General features: G+C 50.4%; 1 protein-coding gene across 3 annotated transcripts in view; it reads left to right on the plus strand.

Annotated features, from left to right (window-relative positions):
- The window catches only part of SHTN1 (shootin 1), a 101,298-nt gene that overhangs the window by 58,691 nt on the left and 17,924 nt on the right, over positions 1-24,683 (plus strand). For 2 of the 3 annotated variants that reach the window (XR_009868369.1, XM_062215312.1), the window contains exons 10-15: positions 641-794; positions 1,878-1,977; positions 8,391-8,473; positions 13,735-13,844; positions 16,853-16,906; positions 22,948-23,068. Coding sequence is in view for 2 of the 3 variants with exons in the window: in XM_062215312.1 (XP_062071296.1) it covers positions 641-794; positions 1,878-1,977; positions 8,391-8,473; positions 13,735-13,844; positions 16,853-16,906; positions 22,948-23,068 (622 nt within the window). In the remaining variant the exon portion in view is untranslated. Of the gene's footprint in view, positions 1-640; positions 795-1,877; positions 1,978-8,390; positions 8,474-13,734; positions 13,845-16,852; positions 16,907-17,017; positions 17,092-22,947; positions 23,069-24,683 lie in introns of those variants that run through there. The other variant, XM_062215313.1, reaches the window with a different exon arrangement.

A 24,683-nucleotide genomic window follows, 5' to 3' on the forward strand; every position in this document is an offset into this window, starting at 1 on the left:
AGAAGTGGAGCAGCCAGGACTAGAACCGGTGCCCATATGGGATGCCAGCGCTTCAGGCCAGGGTGTTAACCCACTGCGCCATAGTGCCAGCCCCTACAGTAAGTTTAAATTAAAGAGCTGACAGTGATTTTTAAAAAAAAATTTTTTTTTTTAAATTTTTGGCTGGTAGAGTGGACAGTGAGAGAGAGAGAGAAAGGTCTTCCTTTGCCGTTGGTTCACCTTCCAATGGCCGCCGCGGCCGGCACGCTGTGGCCAGCACACCGCGCTGATCTGAAGCCAGGAGCCAGGTGCTTCTCCTGGTCTCCCATGGGGTGCAGGGCCCAAGCACTTGGGCCATCCTCCACTGCACTCCAGGGCCACAGCAGAGAGCTGGCCTGGAAGAGGAGCAACTGGGACAGAATCCAGCGCCCCGACCGGGACTAGAACCCAGTGTGCTGGCGCCGCAGGCGGAGGATTAGCCTGTTGAGCCACGGCGCCGGCTGCTGACAGTGATTTTAAGTCTTACCTGTACCCAGAATTTATGTGGCATTCAGGACAGAGCAGAATCTTTGTGGCAAAGTTAAAAAAAATTATTTTTCCCCTTTCTTTTCTTTGAAGAGGAAAACCCATCACCCCACGAGCGTTTGCTTGTAACTTACAGGTCAAAGACTTAGAGGAGCGGCTGCAAAACGAAACCCTGCACAAAGAGATCCACAGCCTCAAGCAGCAGCTGGAGCTCCTGGAGGAAGACAAGAAGGAGCTGGAACTGAAGTACCAGAGCTCAGAGGAGAAGGCCAGGAACTTAAAGCATTCTGGTAGGAGCGCCGCGAGGGCTGCCGTGCGTGGTCGCTGGCCTGGGAGCTTGCATGCCCGCTGCAGGAACCAGCCAGTCCTGACCGATTCCTGAGTGTGAGGGAAGGCGCGGCGATGCGAGCCGAGCCCTCGGTTCCTCACTCCTGCCATTCAATGAGTTGCAGAGCCTCCGCAAGTCTCACGTGCGGGATCCAGGCACAAAGAGGCCGCTGGCCCGACCTCAGGGGGAACGTTCACTAGCTACTCACTTGATTTTGTTCACTTTTGAGAAAAAGAATTGACCTTTTTTATACTACCTTCATCTTGGGTATCTAATTCCACACATGAAATAATACTTTCTGTGTCACGTCTCACGTCTCACCGGGAAACGGGTAACAATACGTGTATTAAATGGGAAAACTTGTGAAGCGCCCGGGGACACTTAAGGACTTGTTCGTTTTGCTGTGGAAGGCTTAGCGGGAAGGTGAGTCGGATTCCTGCACGGGCCTGGGTCCAGGGCTCTGCTGGAAGCTGGGTAATTGTAGGGGGCTGGTTCGTTCCCTTTATAACAGCCACGGTGCTCACTTCAAGTCGTTCTGGTTAATTTTACACTCAGTTTTGAAATATGTACAGAAGAACCATATAGACTTTTTTTCCTTTAAAACAAATTCAGTACTTTGTAACCCACAGTGGAACTTAGATACAGTTTATTTTTTTAAAATAGCCATTCTTTTTAGTAGCCTGTAGCCTAAGCCGTCTTGATGGTGAACTGAAGAGGTAGAAGCCTGAGACACTTGAGATTCAGCGCTGTGTTTTATGCCCAGCTCTACCTGGAAAATGCAAAGGGAAGCGCACTGTGCCTCTTGTGTTGGCAGACATCGCATATGGAGTGACTGGAGGGTTCTTGTTAGGGGGTGCGGCCTGTGGGCATGGGCGGGGGCAGGAAATGGACAGACCCTCAGAGTGCTGCAGTCCTGGATAGTGGGCAGGCAAGCTGCCTGCGGGTGTAGACTGCCTTAATAAAAAGCACTTGATTTTGAGAGAGGTTATGCATTTTGTTACATGTGTCAAAGAGGCTTAGTTGCTTATTCCCGCTTTCCTTGCAGTGGACGAACTCCAGAAACGCGTGAACCAGTCTGAGAATTCAGTACCTCCACCCCCTCCTCCTCCACCGCCACTCCCCCCTCCGCCTCCCAATCCCATCAGGTAAGCACGGCTGGGAAGACCACTCTGCCTCAGACCTTATTTCTTGGCCCAGGACCTGAAGGTTTTGCTAATGGTATTATCTTGTATTGGTTTATTTTTAAATGATCAGCTTAGGTCACAGGGCAGTAAAAAGTCTAAGATAGCAGGTGCTTCTTCTCTCGGAAAATGTTCTGAGGGTCAGTGTGTATTCTCCTCCTGTAGTGTCTGAGGATCTTGGAATGTTCCTGGAGCAAGCACTCCTTTGGCCTGGTGGTTAAGGAGCCTGCCACACACTGGCATATCTGGCTTCTGCTGCTGGCTCTGGCTCCCCACGCCAGCGTCCTGCCAGGGCAGACCCTCGGCAGCAGCTGTGATTGGAGCTGAAGTAGCCGGATTCCTGCCACTCACTTGGGAGACCTGGGTTGTGCTCCTGGCCCCAGCCCTGGCCCAGCCTCAGCTGACCATAGTGCACATTTGAGGAATGAACCAGCAGGTGGGAATTCTGTCGACCTCTGTCTCTTTGTCTCTTTGTCTCCTAAATAATAAATTTGAAAACCTTTTAAAAGATTTATTTAGTTATTTGAGAGGCAGAGTTGCAGACAGAGGGAGAGATGGAGAGAGATCTCCCATCCACTGGTTCACTCTGCAGATGCTCACAACAGCCAGAACCAGGTCAGGCCTAAGGGAACTCAGTCCAAGTCTGCCACACGTTGGCAGTGACCTAACTGAGTCATCACCTGCTGCCGCTCAGGGTGCTTACTAGCAGGAAGCTGGAACTGGGAGTGGAGCCAGGACCCAACCCCAGCACTCCAGTATGGGTTGCAGGCATTCTGCGCATTTCTTAAATGCTATGCAAAAGGCCCACCTCTAAATTTAACGTTTTAATTGCAGTTTTCCATGTACTTTTTGAAGTACTGTTGTGTATAGTGTGGGCCTTAACAAACATCTGGCGAAGCAATTCCACAGCCTGCACGTGTGTTCTGAGCCGGCGTGCCTTCTGTGTTCCAGGAGCTGCACTTGGGTTTTCCATCTTAGATACTCTGTGAATTTCAACCTATGACATTAGGATTTCCTGTAAAACCAAGGAATTTGGAGCTTCGCTAGAATGTTTGCATCTTTTTCTCCACTAATCTGAGTTTGAAAAGCTCTGGTGTGCTCAGTTCTTTTAGAAATGAAAGTACTAAATTAAAACTTAAACGTAAATTGTTATAAATCAGTAATTAAATGAAAAGTGCTAATTATTTCTATCTCTAACCTCATATTTAAACCTTTAAAAACGCTGAAGGAGAACCACCCATAAGAAAAATAATTTATGTTTAAATTCTGGCAAACAGGAAATCGTGTTTGCAAACAGGGATTGGCGTTTTTCGGAAGCCTAGCGTGGCTGCGTGGCACTGGGTGCCTCACCAGAGCACACCAGAGGAAGATTTTGCCTTCTTTATGGTTCTGCGTGTGCCGGCCGAATTGCACAAGGCGGCCTGCTTGCTGGGGAGACAGCTTAGCTCCTCAGGTCGTGAGTGATGCTGGCTGCTTTTAAAGAAATGATTTATTCTTTAACAAACAACATTTAAACTTTTGCAAGGTGTTTTTTTTTTTTTTTAACCTTTCATTAACTCATGTGATTTGTTTAATCCTTTCACACAGAGAGGCCATTTATTCACACTTTGCACCTTTGCTGATCCATGTGAATAGAATGCATAGCGTGTTCCTCCCACACAACTCTGAAAGTGGGACTTTGCCTTTTAAAAAGATTCTCATTAGTTTTCCTTACTGAGTAAGGTATGACATAATCTACTTTAAGCCATTGAAGTCGTTAAGGCAACATAATTTTTACACGTGATCGATCCAACAGTCAATTGAAAGAATTCCAGGTATTTAAAATTCGTTCTCTCCTGGGTAGCTAAGTCTGTAGGAGATATTCTGAATTTGACATTTCAGATTGGAAATTCGTCACTTTGATCTTTCTCTGAGGTCCAGAATTTTGAGCTGATAGGAAAGGTCACTTCTGTCCGTGAAGAGGGAGAACTATGAAAAAGCAATTTAGAATCTTGCTGTTGGCCTGTAATTTTTAGTCTCAGAACTGTGGAGAGCCCCTGGAATTAAAAGTGAAGTAGAACCTAAATAGAATTGTTTTGCAAAGAGCTCTTTATAGTTACAGTGGGAAATGAACGTGGAACTCAGGACCACGAATGTCTCAAGCATGAACTCTTTAATAAGGCTCTCTAAAGAAAATTGTTAATGAAAAATGTGAATGGTTTTTATTATACGCAGAATTTTAAGCCGTAAAGGACATGATTTTTCAGGGAAAACACGAATTCTTCTTCTTGCTGAGGAATGCTTTCTTGTCAAATACACTTGCATGTGTGTTGCGTTTCCGTGGGCTTTGAGTGCACTGGTGGAGGTGTTCCGACTTTGTTCCCACGCCGTTTGTTTTACCCCAAAGTGAGTGGGGGGACGATGAGGGCCCATCAGCTTTTTCAGTGGCTTTATTGCCTTACCTCTGCTGGCCTGCCCGTTTGACCGGACCCCAGGCAGGAAAGAGGACGGGAGGAAGGAGAGGAAGGAGTGTGCTTTGCTCGTTTTTCCCAGTGCTAAGAAAAGTAGAGCAGGCCCTGGTGTGTGTGGTTCCTGGGGAGGGGGCGGGTGTGTCTGTTAGGGTCCCCGAGGATGGAACCAGCAGACTCTAGGTACAGAGCTGTGGATGCAGGTAGATAGAGCTACGCATGGGTGTACTGTAAGGAACTGGCTCCTGAGATCGGAGAGGCTGACAGGTCCTGAGACCCTTAGGGGGAGCCACTCGTGTCCTTCCAGTCTGAGGCCTGAGGCCAGCAGGACCTGTGCTCTGGTTCCATTCTGGAACCCTGACCCTGTTCGTTTGCTCAGTAGCCCGAGCCCCATCGGGACGGTTGGCTCCTTTTCAACATTGCAGATGATTTTCCTCTGGGCACCGTGCCTGTGCTTCAACTCGGAACATTCTTTTAAAGATTTATTTATTTTCTTGAGAGACAGAGTTACCCTAGACAAAGAGAGAGAGAGGTCTTCCATCCGCTGGTTTATATCCAAGTGGCCGCAATGGCTGGAGCTGCGCTGATCCGGAGCCAGGAGCTTCTTCTGGTCTGTACGTGGGTACAGCGGCTCAGGCACTTGGTCCATCTTCTCCTGTTTTCCCAAGCCATCAGCAGGGAGCTGGATTGGAAGTGGAGCAGCCAGGACTCGAACTTGTGCCTGTGTTGGCACCGCAGGCAGATGGTTAACCTACTACGCCACAGTGCCTGCCCCACTCTCTCATCCCCTTAGGTGGTTTGCCCTGATGACCGTGTCTGCTCACTTCCTGCCTCGTCATCCTCGTTTTTTATTTCCTTCCGGAAACAGAGGTGGGCTCAGAGCATCGGTGGCCACAGCCTCGGGGGCCCCACCCACCTCCCCCAGGTCCACACGGACCCCTGTCCTGCCTCACCCACAGACTGCGCAGGTGACGGGAGGGAAAAGCGAACAGAGAGAGCTGACCCTACTTCATTCCTTGTAGCTTCTGGAATAAGATGTGCTCGTTTTAAACTCGTGTGTGCATTAGAATTTCCAACTTTTGTGGAAACGACTTAATTCCGTTCTTGGTCGTTGTGAGCATAGGGGACATGAACCAGGAGAAGTCAGAAGCGTGGGGATTGGTTGTTTCCCAGTAAGGCCTGGGAGCTTTATGGGGTAGCTCAGGATCTGGTTATTGTTAACTGTGCCTCATGGGAGATGGCCCAGTCTCTTTGGGAGGTTTAAGAAAGTATGATGAGAAAGGGAATGAAGTGGAAACTAAAAATAAACGAAAATAAAGTAAAAAAAAAAAAAAAATCTAAAATAGGTCGCTAACACACACTGGGTCGCTGTGTCGTCCGAGCTGGTGTCGCTCTGTGTGTCCAGGCGTCCCTTTCCCCAGGGACTGCGTGATGCCGCTCCTGTCCCCCGAGTGTTTGTTTTCCCTGGCTGACTTCCCAGCTCATCTCCCTCAGGCTTATGTGTCTTAGACGTTCACTACATGGAAGACATCCACCGTGCAGCTGGTAAATTCTTGATTCATTTTTCAGGGCCATTGTTTTACATGGGAAATAACAACAGTGTCAAAGGGTACACAGTCACTGGTTCAGAATAATGTACAGCGAGCTTCCCTGTGCTCAGTAGCCCGCTCACATCGCAGAGCCATGCCGGCCTCTGGGATCCTTGCCTAACCCACCCCCACTTCTCCCTACTCACTGTCCTGCCATTTGTCATTTGTGATGATCATTTACTTGTTTTTTTTTTTTTTTTTTTTGCCAGGTAGAGGTAGACAGTGAGAGAGAGACAGAGAGAGAGTTATAGACAGTGAGAGAGAGACAGAGGAAAGGTCTTCCTTCCGTTGGTTCACTCCCCTAATGGCCACTACAGCCGGTGCTGCGCCTATCCGAAGCCAGGAGCCGGGTACTTCCTCCCGGTCTCCCATGTTGGTGCAGGGACCCAAGCACTTGGGCCATCCTCTGCTGCCCTCCCGGGCCACAGCAGAGAGCTGGCCTGGAAGAGGAGCAACCAGGACAGAATCCGGCACCCCGACTGGGACTAGAACCTGGGGTGCCGGTGCCACAGGTGGAGAATTAGCCAAGTGAGCCACAGCGCTGGCCCATTTACTTGTCTTTTTTAAAGGAACATTTTCCTGCCTACACATGTATCCTGTGAGGGGCAGAAAGGATATGGTGCCTGTCTTCACCCCTCGGAAGGGTTGCAGCCAGCACTCCTATAGCAAGGTCTAGGTGACTCAGAGTTTGGCCCAATACTGGAGCCTTCAGACTAGAGACCCAAAGGACCAGAGGAAGCATTGTGTGATAGGGTTCAGTGAGGAGCAGACAGCGTGTAGACTGGTGACAGAGGGGTGGGATGTGATGGTAGCAGGCTGAGAGGGGCCGCCTGAGGACGCCTGGCTGTTTTTTTGGCCTCTCTCTGCACGTTCCTTCGCACGCAGGCGTGGGGCAGGACCCCTTCTGGAATGAGGTCTCATGACTACCATCAGGCGGGGTGGCTCAGAGGGTTCCTTTAGGGCCAGCACTGCACGGGAATGGCAGGTGCTATCTCTAGTTTGCTTGGCTTACCTCGGGGAAGAGCAATTCTGGCCATAGTCACTTCCAGGGAAGGGAACGGGGGAAGGTCAGAGGGAGTCCTCACTCGGAGGCCCTCCCGGCGTCCCTGCGTTTGTCCAGCGTGCCAGTGCGCTCTGCTTGTGTTTCTGAGCCCCAGAAATTCCTCTACTGCCAGGAGCATCTCTAGGGCCTGTTTGGGAACTCGATGGGATTGGGACTGTCCTGTGTGTGTTGTGTCTTGCTCTGTTCACGCGACACTATTTTGCAGTCCTTCCGTGTTCACTGATGCACAGTGTACCACGTGAATCCGTTGTTCGGGGGCATCACGGCAGTGCTACTCGAGCGTTCCCGGCCCAGCGTTCCAGTTCCTGGGGGTCCCGGCTCGTAGTCCTCTTCCGCTGCGCTAGATGAAGCCAGGGGGCTTCCACAGTGGCACCATCAGTGTCCGTTACCCTCCTCCGAGAATCCCCCCCAGCCCACCGACTCATGTGATACCACCAGGCTGCAGTCTGTCCACTTGTCAAGTGTAGACTTGCACTGCAGGATGGGTTTAGTTTGTGTTTTCCTAATTACAAGAAGTCAGGCCCCTTTCTTCGTATGTGTATTGGACATTTGGGCATTCTCCTCTGTGCAGTTTCCAGGTTTTTGTTAACATATATTGGGTTCTCTGCTCGCTCTCACTGATTTGTGTAATTTATGTGTCCTGTGAATTATCTTTGTGTTCTGCATAGTCTTTCACATACAAAGGCTTAAAAATGGTGATGTGGTCAGATTGATCAATCTGTATTTTATAGATAATTTTAAAACACAGACTGGAGAGAGAGTGGTCTCGGTACATTTTTATTGCAAAGCACTCTGTCTGCACCGTGCAGATTCCGGGCTGTCCGTGGCCGCGTTTCCCAGGGCGCTGTGTGCTGACAGTGTGCTCCCTCCTCTCTGAGGCACTCCCTGGCCCTCTCCCCTTCCCTCTCCCCTCTCCCCTCTGCCACAAACCGAGCACACATCAACAGCTGCTTCTGGACGTTGTGCATGGAGACCGAAGATTTTTGTGTTTGTGTTTTCCTTTATAGATGTGTTATGTCTTGTACCAGTAGCTACAGAAGTCCTCTCCCTCCATTCCTTAATTTGGTTTTACACAGAAGGGGGAGACATATTTACCTGCTGAAAAATGAGGAGAAGTTTAGTGTTATTAAAAGGAGAAAGTCGACTACTCTAATTCTGGTGATATGTTCATGCGCCTACAGAGATGTCATATTGTTACCGATGAGTTAGAATCTGCATGTTTTAGTTTCTCAATCACAAGGCCTCCGGTAATGTCCTGTATTTTTCTTCCTTCCAAAGATCTCTCATGTCCATGATCCGGAAACGATCCCACCCCAGTGGCAGTGGTGCTAAGAAAGAAAAGGCGGCGCAGCCAGAAGCAGGTAAGCCTCGTTCCGTGTGATTCACATTGTGCGGTTTCTGCATGCGCGTCTTGGTTGAGTTCCTGACTGCCTGCAGCCTGTTGAAAGGGAGGTGTGCAAGTTAGCTGTTAGAAGAGGGAGTCGGGTACCCGTGAGGCTCTCCTGTGTGTCCAGAGGAGAGAAGCAGGTGCTTATCCCAGGGATGCACTGGGAAGTATGCAGTCATTAAGGGAAGGGGTACTCCGGGCTGCTCTGGTGTGTAAGGACAAGAGAGGGAGGAACTACAGATGGGGGCATCCTGGGGCGGGGTGGGGAATTCTTGCTGTTGATAGCAGCTGAGCTGGATGCCAACTGGGTGTTGTGTGCTGGAGATACGAAGTATAAAAGTTACAGTCTGGTGTTGCTGGGCTGGGAGTAATAAACAACTGGCCAACCAGGTGGATGCATTGTCTTTAAATTCAGCTTCCGTTGGGGCTGTGGAGCAGATGTCAGAGGCTCTGAGATGAGGAGGGGGGTGGCCTGGGCCTCACCGGTCCACCGACAGGCTGAGTAGTTGCACTTAGTGTTGGGGAGGAGCTCAGCGCATTAGGGTACTGAAAGGGAGCTGGTCGGGCTGACAGTGGGGGTGAGTGGGGACGAGTGGGGGTGAGAGGGAAATCGGGACTCTGGCCAAAGTTTGGAATTTCTTCTAAGGGCAGTAGAGGCTGTAAGCAGGAGTGCAGTGTGGGAGGGTTTGTGAGGGGTGGGAGTGGACGGGAGTCAGTGCAGCGGTTCTTGGGAGTGGTGATGGTGGCGTGGGCGACATCACGGGAGGTTGAGGCACTGTCTGGGGAGGGGAGGCTCAGGACCCTGCAGTCCAGTGGGGAGCTGGACGCGGAGGGAGAAGGGGCTGAGCAGAGGCGCCGTGGCCTGCTGCAGAGCCGGTTGACAGAGCCGTCCTCAGTCGCGTGTGCAAACTCAGGAGAGCCGAGGCCGGAGAGGCCGGGCCGGAGCTCTGTCCTGTGTGCCCACAGACTGTAGAGCCCACGTTAGACTCGCCAGGGTTTGCTCAGCGCTTGCTGGTTACAAGGCCCGGTGGAGTTGCCTGGTTCAAGCCCAGGTTGGCCGACTCCCTCCTGGCCCCCTTTTCCATGTCGTCGCCGTGCCGGCTTCTCCGATCACGGGCCTGATCCGGTTGTCCTACGTCTGCAGACGTCCTGCACAAGCACAGGATCCATGCCCTGCACTCTGCCTGTCGGCTTTGGCTTCGGCCTGCCATCTCGTGGTCGTCTCGCTTTGGGATGGGCCTTTCTGCCCAGCCGCTGTGCCTTTGCTCGTCTCCTTCCTCCTTCCAGAATTGCTCTTGCGTTCCTTCGTAGTCACGGCCAGATGCTGTTCTGCCTGTGTGGCCCCCGTGCAGGTTCCAGACGGGCCACCTGTGTGCTGCAGTCTCTTCCTCCCCCGTGAGTTAACGCCGGGTCAGTAGCCCGAGTGCCGCATTGCCCTGTGTTGCAGGAGCGGCTTCCTCTCAGTTCTGTCTCACTCCTCGCCAGTGCCCCGGCTCCAGCGTTTGAATTTTGCCCACACCTGTGCCCCTGCAGACTGCAAGCTCCCGGAGGGTTTACTCTGAGCCGCAGCCTCCACAGCCTCATTGCAGGATGAGTGGGGGTGGGGCTGCGCCTCTCTCTCAGCAGGAACCTTGCCACTGCGTCACCACTGAACCTGAGGCCGTCTGTGCACCAGCTTCCTGAGCCTGCCTCCCATTGGGCAGCTTCCTGCTGTCTTGTTGAAGTTAAGGAGCTTTCGTTACCTTGATGACCTCACGTCAGATCTGAACGTGGGTACTTTAGAGATTTTGTGCATCGCAGTAGCATGAGATTTTCTTGAATGCCTTAAAAAAAAAGTGAAAGAGAAAAGTAGTCCCGTGGCATTGAGAAATTCATTTCAGTTTCTTCCGGGTAATAACAGAGGTTTTATTGAGTAACAAGGTGATGGTTTTGTCTGAGGGTTTCATTTGTTTGTTTTGTTTTGTTTTGTTTTGTTTTGGAGGAGCTAACTTATTTCTCAAGTAGGTCTTAAAATTTAAGCCCCAATTAATTACATGGAGCTTTCTGCTCCAAGACTGACCGTGAAGCACTAACTCCGAGAACATTTGATTTTGTTTTCGGTGGCAGTTCAATAACATTAGACCCGTTGTCTTCATCTGTCCCTTTACTTTAATCTCCAGGACCCTACATATTTCTGTTGTCCCCCTGATTACACGCTTTTGTGAGACAATTACCAACTGCGTGATTGCAGAAGGAATTACAAAACATACCGCGAGCTCCCCGTGGGGGACTCTTGCCGATGTATTAGAACTGCTTAGCGGTTCAGAAGTTTGTATGGAGTGCTTTTTGCTATTTCACGACCAGGGTCGCCGAGAGAGAAAGCTTGTGCCGCTAACCTAGCGTAGGGAATCTGATAAGAGTGATTTATTTTCCTTCAGGCCAATTAAGCCTGTACATTTGGAAAAGGCTGAGAAATCAAAGCCTGGGTTTTAATCTGTGCACAATACAGAGAGCGCACTTCCCGGAATTATCACTATGATTCTGGCAAGCAGATATAGGAAACCACTTGGAATTCCTGCTATGTTAGATGCTGTAGCAGCTTTGAATGCTGTAGACCATGGGTCTCCATCTGTCTGCCTTCATTAGGCTTTGTGTGGTGTGTTTAATTGGGTTCAGCATTGCTGACGGAGGGCTAATCTGTTGGTAGGCTGTGTTCCCATCATCACACACCTCTTCCCGGTCCTGCTCAGAATGGCAGACTTCCTGAAAAAGCCAGCGTTTTTCTGAAGCTCTTTTCTAAATTCCCAGGAGTAAGTCCCGTACCCAAACCAGGTGCTTGGCAGAGCTGGGTTTTAGCTGCCAGGATTTGGAATCGGGTCAGCAGAAGCTCTGGGCCGCGCGCGCGCGGTGCACAGGGAATGAGTGGGTGAGGAGAGGAACGCGTCAATTTCTTCCACAGTCATTTCTGAGTCCGTCACACCCCTGTTGACCTGCCTGAGTCTTCAGAAGAGGCTGCCCGAGACAACGCTGCTCAGGACCACACTGTGGGTCCACCCGCAGTTTTGTCATCTTTCTGTCACCGGTGGATGAGTTCCGACTTTGGTGGCCATGTTCCCCACGTCTGGCAAAAGAGACTCTTGACTTCTGGATCTGAAAGGCGACGCGTGGTGTGTGTGTCGGAGGAGAAGTAGTTTACATAGGGTTTGGGGCTGTGCGTGGTTTCAGACGTCCCCTGGGCGTCTCAGCCTGTGGATAAGGGAGCCCTGCTGTAGTTTGTATTTCAGCAGCTGCTGACTATGACAAACTCCATTGGAAGTCAGGACTGCAACACAGCAATGATCCCAGCGCTGTGGTCTGCAGAGGTCAGATTGATGGAAAGTTCTGGACTTTCTTATTGTTCCCCTAGGCACTTACTTAAGAAGAATGGCTTCCCAGGGTTATAGAGAAGGACCTTACAGCAAGGAAAAAAGCTGTGACTTAGGCCTCGTTAGCTCGAAGGCTGACCCTGGTGCTAACTGGCCTGGGCACAGGGCTGTGGTCGCCTTGGTTTTTGGGGTTTACTCACTTCCACTTGGGCAGGAAAAATCTCAACAGCCGTTTAGTGCCAGAACTGAGAGGTCAGTCCACACATACTGACCTTGTGGCTGCCGTACCGTACACCCGCAGTGCAGAGTGTGTTCACAACGCCGCGTGGGAGTTCTGCCGGAGCCACGTAAATGTGAATGTGTTGGCCAGCGGGACATGAGAGCCATCCAGAGCTGTGTGCGTGGTGATAAACGTTCCCAAATGGTTCAGAGCTTTTGGTTAACCTGTTCTGCAAGCGAAGCAAATCTCACCATCCTGATTAAGCTGAAGGTCACCTGAGTTGTTTGCATCTAACTGATACGTATCTCAGCAGTTTTGTTGTTGCTATTTTTGTAGGTACGGTGGTGCAAAGGTTAGATATTTGCCAATGTTTTTATCAAATTCAGTCGCTTAATTGCATTCATTGCTAGATGTATGTTTTCTTTTTTGAAAATTTGTGTGTATGTGCATTTTTGTTTACTTTGAGAGGCAGAAAGAAATGGAGAGGGAGACCTATACATGGGAGAGAGGGGGAGGCACAAACACTCCCATCTCCATCTGTTGGTTCACTCCCCAAATGCCTGCTGTGTTCCCTGCCTGGAGCTGAAGCCAGGAGCCAGGAGCCAGGTACTCAGTGCAGGTCTCCGCTTGGGCGACAGGAACCCAGTCCTTGAGCCTTTCCTTCTGCCTCCAGGGTCTGCGCCAGCACGGAGCTGGAGGCCGGGCAGAGGCGGGAGCCGAGTGCTGCAGGCACTCTGCTGTGACCTGGGAACTTGATCGGCATCCCCAACCACTGGGCCGAATGCCCACTCCGGATGTTTTCTTCCTCCTTTTTAAAAATTTATTTATTTGTTAGAAAGTCAGAACTACAGAGAAAGAGAGAGAGATCCTCCATCTGCTGTTTCACTCCCCCAGATGGCAACAAGGGTCATGGCTGAGCCAGGCCGAAGCCAGGAGCCTCTTCTAGGCCTCCGGGCGGGCGGCAGGGCCCGAGCGCTTGGCCGTCCTCTGCTGCTGAAGTGGAGCCGCACCTTCCCCTCTTGTGCCACAACTCCAGCCCCTGAGTGTTTTCTCTTAACGGTTGATGATTTTAAAAAGATGTGAAAAAGGTTGTCTTAAATATTTCCTTTCCATGTGATTTCTCAACAAAAGATGGCAGCTTCAAAATAGATCTCAGCTGTTCACTGCACACTTTTGACTGAGGGCTTCTTCCAGCGAGGAAACAACTTCTCTGACTCCCCTCCCCCCGTGTTTTTCAGATGGGATTTTGGTAACTTTTCCTTCTTTGGGCTGATTTCTTTGACATGTGGTGTAGCTTCAGTTATAGCAGCATCTTTGAGACAAAGATGAGTGACTGTTTGGGATTAGGTACAAAGTTGGACTTTTAAAGAACAAGAGCATTTCAGATTGTTACATTGTCAGGTGTACAAAATCTACTTTAGCGCACCCACGTATGGCCATACTGATTTACTTCCATGCTACATATTTGGTGTTAATGTTTACAACTCTTATATTTCTGATTTTACCTTTGATTTAAAAGTATGCATATATTTTACAACAGTGCTGGCTGGTAGCTGTTAACCTCACAAGTCACTCATGTTCTGCCTGGTGCAGTGTTTCTAAGTTACCAGCCGTAGGGGCTGGCTGCTTTCTTGTAACGAGACGTGGCTTTTGTTTGTGCTGTTTGGGCAGCTGAAGAAGTCACAGACCTGAAGAGGCAAGCAGTGGAAGAAATGATGGATAGAATCAAAAAGGGGGTTCATCTCAGACCCGTTAATCAGACGACCAGGCCCAAGGCACAGGTAGGCCACTGACTGGATGCTTCCTCTCTCCCCCACCCCAGCATTTCCTTTCTGAAAAATGCAAAAATCTGAAATTTGACGAAAGCTACAGCAGGACTGATTGTCACAGCCTAGGATGAGCCGTGTGTGTCCTAAAAGCTTTCACCTCCGTGGATGCCTGTTCTGGGAGGGTTCGATCTGAGCCACGCTGAACACAGATCGGCGTGGAAGTTAGCTGTGCCCGTGCGGGCAGGGTGCTGACATCGCTGTGGGGGGAGGTCGACGGCGCCGTGGCAGCCGCGGCTCTTAGCGCCGTCCCCATTCTTTGGTTCCTGGTTGTTTTGTGCACCAGTGCATCCCCAGACGCGTGGAGGTGAAGCAGTAAACGAAACGGAGTCCTGCCTTCCTGAAGCTTCCAGTTTGAGGGGGTGGAGCTCACGTAATAAGGACAGAACAGCACCAAGAGTTTGTGAATAGTGAGGTTTCCTTCAAGGCTGGGCATTCCTGTTGCACGTGTATTTCAGGCCATTTCAAGGAGAAACTTCTGTATCTGTGGAGCATCGAGTGTCTCCAAGCGAGACCCCAGTGGGCGCAGCAGGGCTCTCGAGTCTGACTTAGCGCTGCCCCCTTCCTCTGTGTGTCGTCCACATTTAAACAGACCCGGTGATGGAATTTCTGGCAACTTCCTGGACCAATGCTTCCCCCGCCCTCCTGGCCGTCGTCCGTCCTCCCTTGCCTTGCTTTCTTTCTTCACTCGAATGAGACGTCAGCAGACTGTTCCTCCTTCTTCCCACCACACTGGCTTTGGTTCCTTGAAGGCCGCCCTCCTCACCTTCCTAGATGTGTCTGTCCCAGGGTCATGGGGTTCACGTCGCAGCCAGGCCAGGTGAGAGCGGCCCTGGTGTGCGCCGTAGCTTGGAGGGTGGACAGCACAGCCACCTCCACCTCCTTCCTTCCTTCCTTCCTTCCTTCCTTCCTTCCTTCCTTCCTTCCTTCCTTCCTTCCTTCTGTCTTTCTGTCTGTCTTTCCTCCCTCCCTTCCTCCCTTCCTCCCTCCCTCCCTTCCTTCCTTCCTCCCTTCCTCCCTTCTTTCCTTCCTCCCTTCCTCCCTCCCTCCCTTCCTTCCTTCCTTCCTTCGCAGTTTCATGACCACTGCAGCTGGACAGAGCTTTGGCCAGCCACACAGAGTCCTCCCGCCTGGGCCCGAGCTCTGAGAGCCGGCGAAGTACGGGACAGAGCAGAGTGCAGGCGCTGTCCAGGGTGTTGGAGCAGTGAGTGAGGTGCGCCTGGCTCTCGCTGGCTTCTTTGTGTTTCTCTTTTTCTCTACAAAACAGGGACAGCACCTGCCCCGTCTGACTCACAGAGCTGTTAGCAGGGTCAAATGGAAAAACATGGGAGAGAAAACACTTTAGGACGAGGGTCTGAGTGCCACTGTCAGAAAGAATACATTTTGATGACTTTCAACAAAACCAGATTGCCACTAGAGAAAAATGCAGCTGAACGGGGAAACTTCCTCAGGCACAAGCCGTGTCCCCTGTGCGCGTCCACTCTCCCAGTGGCCTGGTGCCCTCTCGCTTCCCGCGGGCCCTCCCCCACTCCCACGTTACTCTGTCAAGTCAGAATCTGGCTCTGTGGAAGCCTGGGTTGTTTGGCTGGTAATGATTAAGCCGGGCAGAAGTCGTGCACCTGTAACCCAGGTGGGCTCTGCGGGCCTGGGACCCTCCGTGTCTCCTGAGACGCCGTCACCAGTCAGGAGCACGGCCAGCCTGAGAGGTGGCTGCAGTCAGAGGGCAGCGTGGGTGGCACGCCGGCACTGCTGAGCGTGCCCTAGGCAGGGCATTTGTTCAGAAGTCACGGCTTGCCCACGGCAGTGTGCCTTAGATGACTGTCATGACTGCCTGACGGTGACGTCGTTGGTGTCATCGCGGTAGAGATGAGTGTATTAGAGCTTCTGCCCAGTGCCCAGGGCGTTGATGTTCACAGCGAACCTGAGCCGTGAAGGGAGAATGCCTCAGTCTGATTCGCACCTGAGCAGGAGCGCCTCTCACTGGTCCCTTCCCTGTCTCCAGGCTCTCAGCCCTTGGTTATCTTTTGGGAGGGGAGGATCACGGTTGCCATGGCGCCTCTTGTGTTCTTGCTGAGAGCAGAGGGCCGGCAGCCCTCCCAGGAGCGCCCGCCTCCCGGCTTCCCCCAACCCTGTGCCTTCTCGTTCTCTCTGTCCTTGGTGGAGGGAGGCAGGGCAGGAGAGCCCAGGGCTGTCTTCTGAGTTCAGTTTTCCTCCTGTTAAATTGAGGGATTCACAGAGACCTCCAGGTTATTACGGGGCAGGCAGTTGTGACCCAGAATTCTACTTCCCTCGATTTCCTTCGTGGTGGCCAGAAGAGAATGGGCGTGCAGACAGGATGCCCGCTGCAAGTCTGCTCAGCGGGGGCAGGCCCAGGGCTGCCTACCCGAGAGGCCCTCTGCCGTGTCGGCATCCAGCTCCTTCCTGGTCCCTGCCCGCCCCACTCAGTGCTGCTGTGGAATTGACCAACAGCGGTCCCCTGTGGGCTGGCCTTGGAGCCTCGGGAGCGGAGAAGGCTTTCCGCCTGGCACTTGCCTTCTGCGTGCTCGGCCCCCTCCCCTTCCTCACTCCCTGGCACAAGACCCACGGTGCAGTGGAGGACAGTTTACAGTTAAGAAGCTCCAAATGATTTGGAACCAAATCTTTGAAATCTGGTATTTACCAAAGACCTTTCTATCTTCCCTGATGACCAAGAGGTAACCAAACAGTATTTAGAAGGTGATAGCTTGACTCCCTTTTGCTTTGAACGTAGCTTCTCATTTTCCATGTCATTATTGCTTGGGAGTATGAATATGGCTGATACTCTTTCCTAACCTGAAGACATAGAAAATACAATTTAAAAATCATGTCTGATCTCCCACGTCACCGGTGTAATTCACCAGCATGGCCGTGCAGGCGTCTTAGTTTACCGTCACAGACCTGAGTCATTCTGTAATCTTTTTTTTTTTTCCTTTTTGAAATTATAGGCAGAATCTTCAAAAGGCTCTGAAAGTGCGGTGAATGAGCTAAAAGGAATACTGGTAAGAACAGATCTCGGTTGATTGTGTAGTTAATGGGGAAATGAAAGGAGAATATTTTTTTAAATATGACTTTTTTAATGGATGATTGTTTTTGCTCTGTTTTCTTTCCAGTTGCCATTAGGCTCACTCCTTTTGACAGTGTAATTGGTTGTGCTCACGGGCGCCTCCGCCATGTGTGTTTATAATGCATCAAATAACACTTTGCTCTTCATTCTGAGAGTATGGTTACACCTTCCCTGCAGCCATTGTTTTCTGTTTTCGCCCTCCAATCCTGGCATTACAGCTTGCAGATCAAGTGTCTGCTCATATGTGAGGATCATGTGTGTTTATGAAGAGCAGAAATATAATAGACGGAGAGGAGAGTGCTTTCCCCGGGGCCTGAAAGTGGTGTTCTTGACACCCAAATGAGAATGGAAGTTCCTGCCTGCGCACCAGCACGCGGGCGTCAGGGTCACAGCCCGCCAGTCTCCAGTCGAAACAGTCACAAACAGACGAATTGGATCATGAAATAAGAGTTCCTTTCTTTATGTTACTAATTTCATTTTCTAAAAGGAATTCACACCCTCTTGGAGCACGTGCTTGAAGCCCGTGTCCAGCCGCACGTTTGCTTTCCAAAGTGTGAGCTTGTGCCACGAGGAGTAGGTGACGGCTGCCCTCCCCCGCAGTGGCTGCCACGTGGGAAATGCCTGAGACACTGGGAGCTCTATTTTCAGATCTCGTTGCAGTCCCCAGCCCAGTCGTTATGCACAGTAAGTCAGCAGACATAGGGGCGGAGGTCGGGACTCGGTACTCCCGTGTGTGTTGTCGCTGTGCTAATTCTGCATCACATGTAGACATCCACGTGATTGTGGTACGCAGAATTCTGTTGCTGCAGCATGTCTCTGAACAGTAGACTTAGCTCAGAACGGCTTCGTCAGTTTGCTTTTGTTTTAGGAGAGTGGGATTAGCACTGCAGTCACCGGCCAAGGAAAGGATCAAAATGACTGAACAGGCCTGTGGTTATTATCTAACGTATTCTGCGATCAGAAAGTGTGGTGAGAGACAAACAGTCGCTTTGTTTTCTTGTTACGTTACAATGCTAATTCATGGGCCTGAAGATGTCCCTGGGGACATCAGGGGTTGAGTTTTTGTTTTTTTTTTTTTTAAATTCACTTTTTTGTTTTAAATTTGAGAGGCTGAGAATTTTAAATATGAGAGAGACTGAGGTGGGGTGGTAGGGGAGAGCAAGCAAGCCCCTGCTGATTCACGCCCCAGATACCACAAAAGGGAGGACTCTCCTGAGCTTGGAGCTAAATACTGGGAAACCCTTATCTGGTCTCCCACATGGGTGGCAGGAACCCAGCTCCTTGAGCTGTCACCTGCTGCCCCCCAGGTCTGCATTAGCAAGAAATTGGAATAAGGAGCTGAAATCAAACCCAGGTACTCTGACGTGCGACCTGGGGGTCCTAACTGGTGCTTTAAGCGCTGTACCAATTGTCTACCCCTAGAGTAGAGTTTTGATCATCAGTAAGAGTAAACCATACTGAGTGTGACTTTTTTTTTTTAAAAAAAAAGAAGTTTATTTTAAAAAAGAGATATCAACGTGAGATACATAGGAAGACACTTATGCAGGACACCCCGTTCCCTGATCCTGCCCGACTGGAACACGCTTACTGAATGACAGCACTAAATAGCATACTCACTATGCTTTAGGGAGAGAAACTTGTGAAATAACTTACAGATTACGGACAGTTTTGAGCATTTTCTGTTCTGCAGATGGCCCGGTCCTCCTCGCCCTGGATCTGTTGTTGGGTTCCTCTGCCTTGTGTGGCATGAGTAGATCACAGGCAGTTGTCATTTGGACTGTGTTATATTTCTATACATGGCATTTTAAAAAATTTATTTATTTGAGAGGCAGAGTCACACAGAGAGGGAAAGACAGAGAAAGGTCTTCCATCCACTGGCTCACTCCCCAAGTGGCTACAATGGCCAGAGCTGAGCTGATCCAAAGCCAGGAGCCAGGAGCTTCTTCCGGGTCTCCCATATGGGTGCAGGGGCCCAAGGATTTGGGCCATTTTCCACTGCTTTCCCAGGCCACAGAAAAGAGCTGGACTGGAAGAGGAGCAGCTGGGAGTAGAACCAGTGCCTAGGTGGGATGCGGGCGCTGCAGGCAGAGGATTGACCATGGCGTCACAGCCCGGGCCCTGTGCATGGCTCCTGTCCATGGCGATCCCCTCCCCTGCTGTTCCTGGCCAGGTGGCAGTTCTCCTGTACACATGCAGACGGTTCCTTTCGGGCACGGGAGGCCATTGGTAACTGCCCAAATCCAAGAGACAGGAAACCACGCACATTCTGTGAGAAGGAGAAAGCTAGCCACTAGCTCCGGCTGCCAGACCAGTGAGTTCTCACAGGTGCTTCTTGCTGGCGCTCACGCTGCGTGTTGGGGTGATCGGAATGCGCGGTGCCATCCTGATCATGGCAGGTGGGCGACTGATAGGAGAAAGCACAGAGGCCTGCGGTGTGCAGAGAGCCTGGCATGGCCAGCAGCTTGGTGCAGAGCTGCGAGTCGGAGAGTGGAAATCAGGAGGCAGCTCGGGGTGGGTGCTTTGGCTGAGATGGAATGTGACCCCGCTCTACGACAGCTGGGGCTGAGCACCTCAGAACACAGCAGATCTGTGGTTGGGGGAGTGGGAAAGACTGCTCTGTTTGTTGAGCTGTATAATTTTCAAGCCAACCACTCATATTTCCAAACCCACCTCCACTTAATTTAAAAAGAAAATCTAATTTTTTTAAGAAGCACAGAGAGCGAGCAAGCGCACCAGCATGTCCTTCCATCGCTGATTCGCTCCCCCGATGCCCACCACAGCTGGGGCAGGCCGTGCCTGAAGCCAGCAGCCAGGGATTCAAGCCAGGTCTCCAGCGGGTGGCAGGAAGACAACTGAGCCTTCAGTATCTGTGCTGGCGGAAGCCTGGCATCAGGACCAGGAGCTGCGCGTGGAGCCCAGGCACGCTGATGCGGGATGCGAGCGTCCCACCTGCTGGGGTTCACGCCTGCCCCGTTTCTCAGGCACTCAGAGGTTCTGAGCTTTAGCAAGGGAATCTCGAGTGATTCCAGTCACATAAAAGCCACTCTTAGGGACAGTGTCGATTTCTGAAGACTACATTGGTACAAGTTAATTTAAAAGTCTCTTAAAATTCAGTTGGCTCTGAATTGAAGAAAGGCAGCTTTAAAAAAAAATATTCTCTTACGGTTCTGTTTCAAACATCTTCAGCCTATCAAACCATACAGAAATCCCTGAATAGTTCATTTTGCTACCTGACGGTTTGATTGGTTAGTGTTGGGACTAAGCATGGACTAAGAATGTAGCATAAAGTAAGAGAAGCACAGTGTTGGGCATTTGAAGATCTCAGTTCCTGGGTCCAGCCCTGTACCTCAATATGTGTGGGACCTGGTGGCTCCTAGTTCTCTTATCCATAAAGTGAAGAAACCAAATTCAACACATGGTCTTTGAAGGTAGTTTCTGATTGCCACATTCTGTGGGTCTAATATAAATAGACAGCCAAGCTAGTGGACTCTTCACCATGTCAGCCTCGCACGCTGAGACCCGTCTCAGTAACAGCTTCTGTATTGTAAACATTTTTAAAGTTCACTCACGTCCTTGCTGAACCCAGCCGTATCAGTCAGTAAATGGAGAGAGAAGTTCTAGGTTGAGAGGTTAAAGCTGGAGAATGAATTCCTTCAGTAATCAGCTGTGATGAGACATTAGGAATCGTATTCTACATGAACTAAAGAATATTGTGCAAGATAAATGCACCAGTGACAGGTGTCTTTGGGAGATGTATGTGTGGTGTGTATATATGTGCGCGCACACACAAACACACACACACACACCTGTGGCTTGAATTGACTCCGGTCACTGCAACAGTCACAGTGTGTGCCTGACATTCAAGCAGTAGTTTTGTAAGTTATCTTTTTTAAAAAAAAAAATTATTTATTTATTTGAAAGAGTAACACAGAGAGAAAAGGAGAGGCAGAGAGAGAGGGGTCTTCTATCCACTGGCTCACTCCCCAACTGGCTGCAACGGGCAGAGCTGTGCTGATCCAAAGCCAGGAGCCGGGAGCCTCCTCTGGGTCCCCCACGAAGGTGCAGGGGCCCAAGGACTTGGGCCATCTTCCACTGCCTTCCCAGGCCATAGCAGAGAGCTGGATCAGAAAAGGAGCAGCCGGAACCTGAACCGGCGCCCACATGGGATGCTGGCACTGCAGGCAGCAGCTACACCACCATGCCATGGTGCCAGCCCCTAAGTTATTTAATAGTGACAACTGCTAATTTTTCAAATGTCTGTTTAAACACGAGACATGAAGTTTTTAAAAACCACAAATACGAATGATAAGGCAGTTAGCTGTTCTAGCACCTTCTTCCAGATGTGTCTAGTGGCTGCGGTTCTGTCCCTCGACCCAGTCAGGTGAGCCTCAGCACCTTGCTGTTGGCCTCTTTGGTGAGTAGACACAGATCCGTCACACTAAGGATAAGTAAACCAGGTCTCATCTTTTAATTATTAAAAAAAAACACTATATTGTTGCACGTGGTATGATTTTCTTTTGAATATATTTTTACCAATTTTTGCAGTAATTGAAAGGCAAAAAGAGGCACTTCCAGGGACAAAAGTACCACACACCAGATTAAAATCTGAGCCTTACCCAATTCTTTCTCCGGTCATTTGCTTGGACAGCCAGCAGCAAAGCACTGGGAGCTCTCAGTCCTGCTGGTCCGTGTGTTCCCCCAGGCTGCTTTTCCTGTCATTAACAGCTTGGGGAAAACGCTTTTCTAAATCAAATAACATAATTATCTATATAATGTGAGAGTTGGAACCATCGTAAGTTATGAGTCACTTTTTTTGTTGGGTAAGCTAAAGAAGAAACATGGGTGTCCATGTTTAACCAGTAGAATTCTCAGAATCCTTCAAGAAATTGGCAGGGTGGTGGGAGCAGGCTTGGGGCAGGCCCAGGAGTGAGTTCGGCCTTGACAAAGGCTGGTTAGCCTTGGTGGACAAGAGCCACCTCCAGACTCTGGCATGGGCCAAACTGGAGGTTCCTGTTTCCTCTGAGCAAAAATGTGTGTCCTGGCTTTTCCACCCCTCAGCCTGTGGCACAGGTGAGGACAGTGATTGGTTAGGGAAGCCTTGGAGTGTTGGAGCATCTGTCCTTAGCTGTAACAGATGTCCCTAGCCCCATGCTGTGCATAAACCCTTGTAGTGGCAGAGATGGGAAACCGTAGCTCTCCACCATCACGTGCTTCCTGGAGGAGCCAGGGCCGGAAACTGGCCTGGGTCTTCCTCCGTCTTCTTGATTGGCGGAGTCCATTTCTGCAGGAACACAACATTTTGGCATCTCGCTTCCTCCCATACCTTCTAGTTCCTGAAGCCTACATCTGCCGTCCCCTCTGCTGGGAACGTGGAAGTGAGGTGCCCAGCCCTTGCCTGCTTCCCTGTGTGAGCACCTCTTTCCTCTTTCACACTGAAGTCAGGCTGTGTTCCGGGCAGCCCTTCTTTGTCCTGGCCACTGGAGAGCGTCCTGTGCTTTCCTTGGCAGCCACCCCACCATTGTCACCAGGTGTGCGCCAGGTGCACGCCGTCTGAAGAACCAGCTGCGCATCTTGCAATGCCAGCAGCTCACAGCTGCTGCGTCAAGATAGCCTTCGAAGGTGAGTTTAATAGAGCCGTGCTCTCCTCCCCAGTCAACGCACGTCACGGTCTTGGTCCTCAGCGTGCAGGTACCTTCGCACTGCTGTTTCGTAAGTCAGCTCATCAAGAGGTGTTCTCGTACGGCTCTTCTGGTAACGAAAACCGGCATCCACTTCTTCCGCAGCGTCTTCCTCAAATATCCCGCCCTCTGTGTCATTGAAGATGTGTACATTAATAAATGTATATAGTCGATCTGTTTTTATTTTGTATTTCCATTCAAATTCTAGTAATGTCTTGGTGGTTTGATTTTTGTATTTTTTTTTTTTGTATATTGTATTGTCATTAACCTTTTTGTTTTTTGTTTTGTTTTCATTTAGGGGACACTTAACAAATCTACTAGCTCAAGAAGCTTAAAGTCCCTTGACCCCGAGAGCAGTGAAACTGAGTTAGAGAGGATCTTGCGTCGCAGGAAGGTGACGGCAGAAGCAGATAGCAGTAGTAAGCCGGTTTCCATTCTCCGCACTCCTGCTCTTCATCTCTGAAACATCTTCCTCTAAGTCCCTATTTAGCACAAAGTGCTCTTTTCAAAAATTCCTGTGAAAATGTCAGTTTTTAGTGTGAATGAGAAGTATTGGATGGGCAAAGGCACTTATAGACATGGCGTCAGAGCCCCTCGGTACGTGGGCCGTCTCCTTACTCGTAGGTGGTCAGGCATTTCTAGATTCGGTTCCTCGATCGCAGGGTGCCCTTGTGCGAGGACATTCAGGGTGGGCTTCGGGGGGAATGCAGCCTGGAGTCCAGGCTCTTGAGCCAGACCCCCTGAGTCTGAATCCCAGCTCGGCCGCTCACCCCATGGCTCACTTACTGCATCCATCCGATGAGTGAGGAGAAGGGACTGATCGCAGGACTGTGGTCAAGGCAGCCTGTGAAGGTGCCCCAGCACTGTGCCTGGCCCACGGGGGGCCCACAGCTAGGAGTGACAGATGCAGACACATCGCCTTCACCCTTCACACCCACTCGGCTCATTACCTCTGCCTGGGAGCCGTGTGGATGAGAAATTCCAGCTGTGCCCAAGCACCGACGTGCCCGCCGAGCAGGCCACACTGTGTGTGCCATGTTTAGGAGCATGTTCAGCCTCAGAATCTGTGCAGCTCTGTGCAGCCTCAATTCTCATTCACTTCAGCAGACACTCTTGTGAGGGTTTCCACTTGTGGCCAGGTAGGAGGCTGGCCTCGCACAGCTACCCGGAAGCAGAAGTCATCAGCCGCCATGGCTGATGGGCTCCATCTCTCTGACTCGGCTCAGTCCACTCCAGATGGTCCACTGGAACCACTTAGATCTGCAAAATATTGAGTCACATTAACTAAATTTAAGTTGCCAGAACAATTAAACATGAAGGTTTTTTTGTTGTTGTTGTTGTTTTTTTTGTTTTTTGTTTTTTGTGTTTTTTTTTTTAAGATTCATTTATTGAGAGAGAGGAAGAAACAGAAAGATCGGTCTTCTATCTACTGGTTCACTCCCCCAGATGACCACAATGGCCAGTGCTGGGCCAGCCAAAGCCAGGAGCTTCTTCCTGGTCTCCCACATGGATGCAGGGGCCCAAGCACTTGGGCCATCTTTTACTGCTTTCCCAGGCCATAGCAGGGGGCTGGATCAGAAGTGGAGCAGCAACTGGGACATGAACTGGTGCCGTTATGGGATGCTGGTGCTACAGGCTGCAGCTTTACCTGCAATGCCACAGCACCGGCTGCAGATGAGTTTTTGATAGGCAAACTTTAGTTTTCACTTGGAGATTCACTCAGATAATTGAGTTAATGATTCCTTGCACCAGGAGCAGTGTAATACCCACCAACTTTTATAGGGGCCATTTTAGTGCTGTCAAGTACTCTTGGTGTTTTGCCCTGACCTTTCTGTTCCTCTAGAACATTCTTCAAGTTTGGTCAAGCATGAGCAGCCCTTACTGTTCCAGGGTTAATTTCCAATAGAAAATTGGAATATGAGAACTAGAATATTTGAATATTTCAAAGAGTGGAGAAAGGATTGCATTTCATGGGCACGGGAGGGTCTTTCATTTTATTTATTTCATTCAACTGATGCAGAAATATTTGTGCAT

The sequence above is a fragment of the Lepus europaeus genome, chromosome 17, assembly GCF_033115175.1.
Source record: "Lepus europaeus isolate LE1 chromosome 17, mLepTim1.pri, whole genome shotgun sequence".
Taxonomy (NCBI): Eukaryota; Metazoa; Chordata; class Mammalia; order Lagomorpha; family Leporidae; genus Lepus; species Lepus europaeus.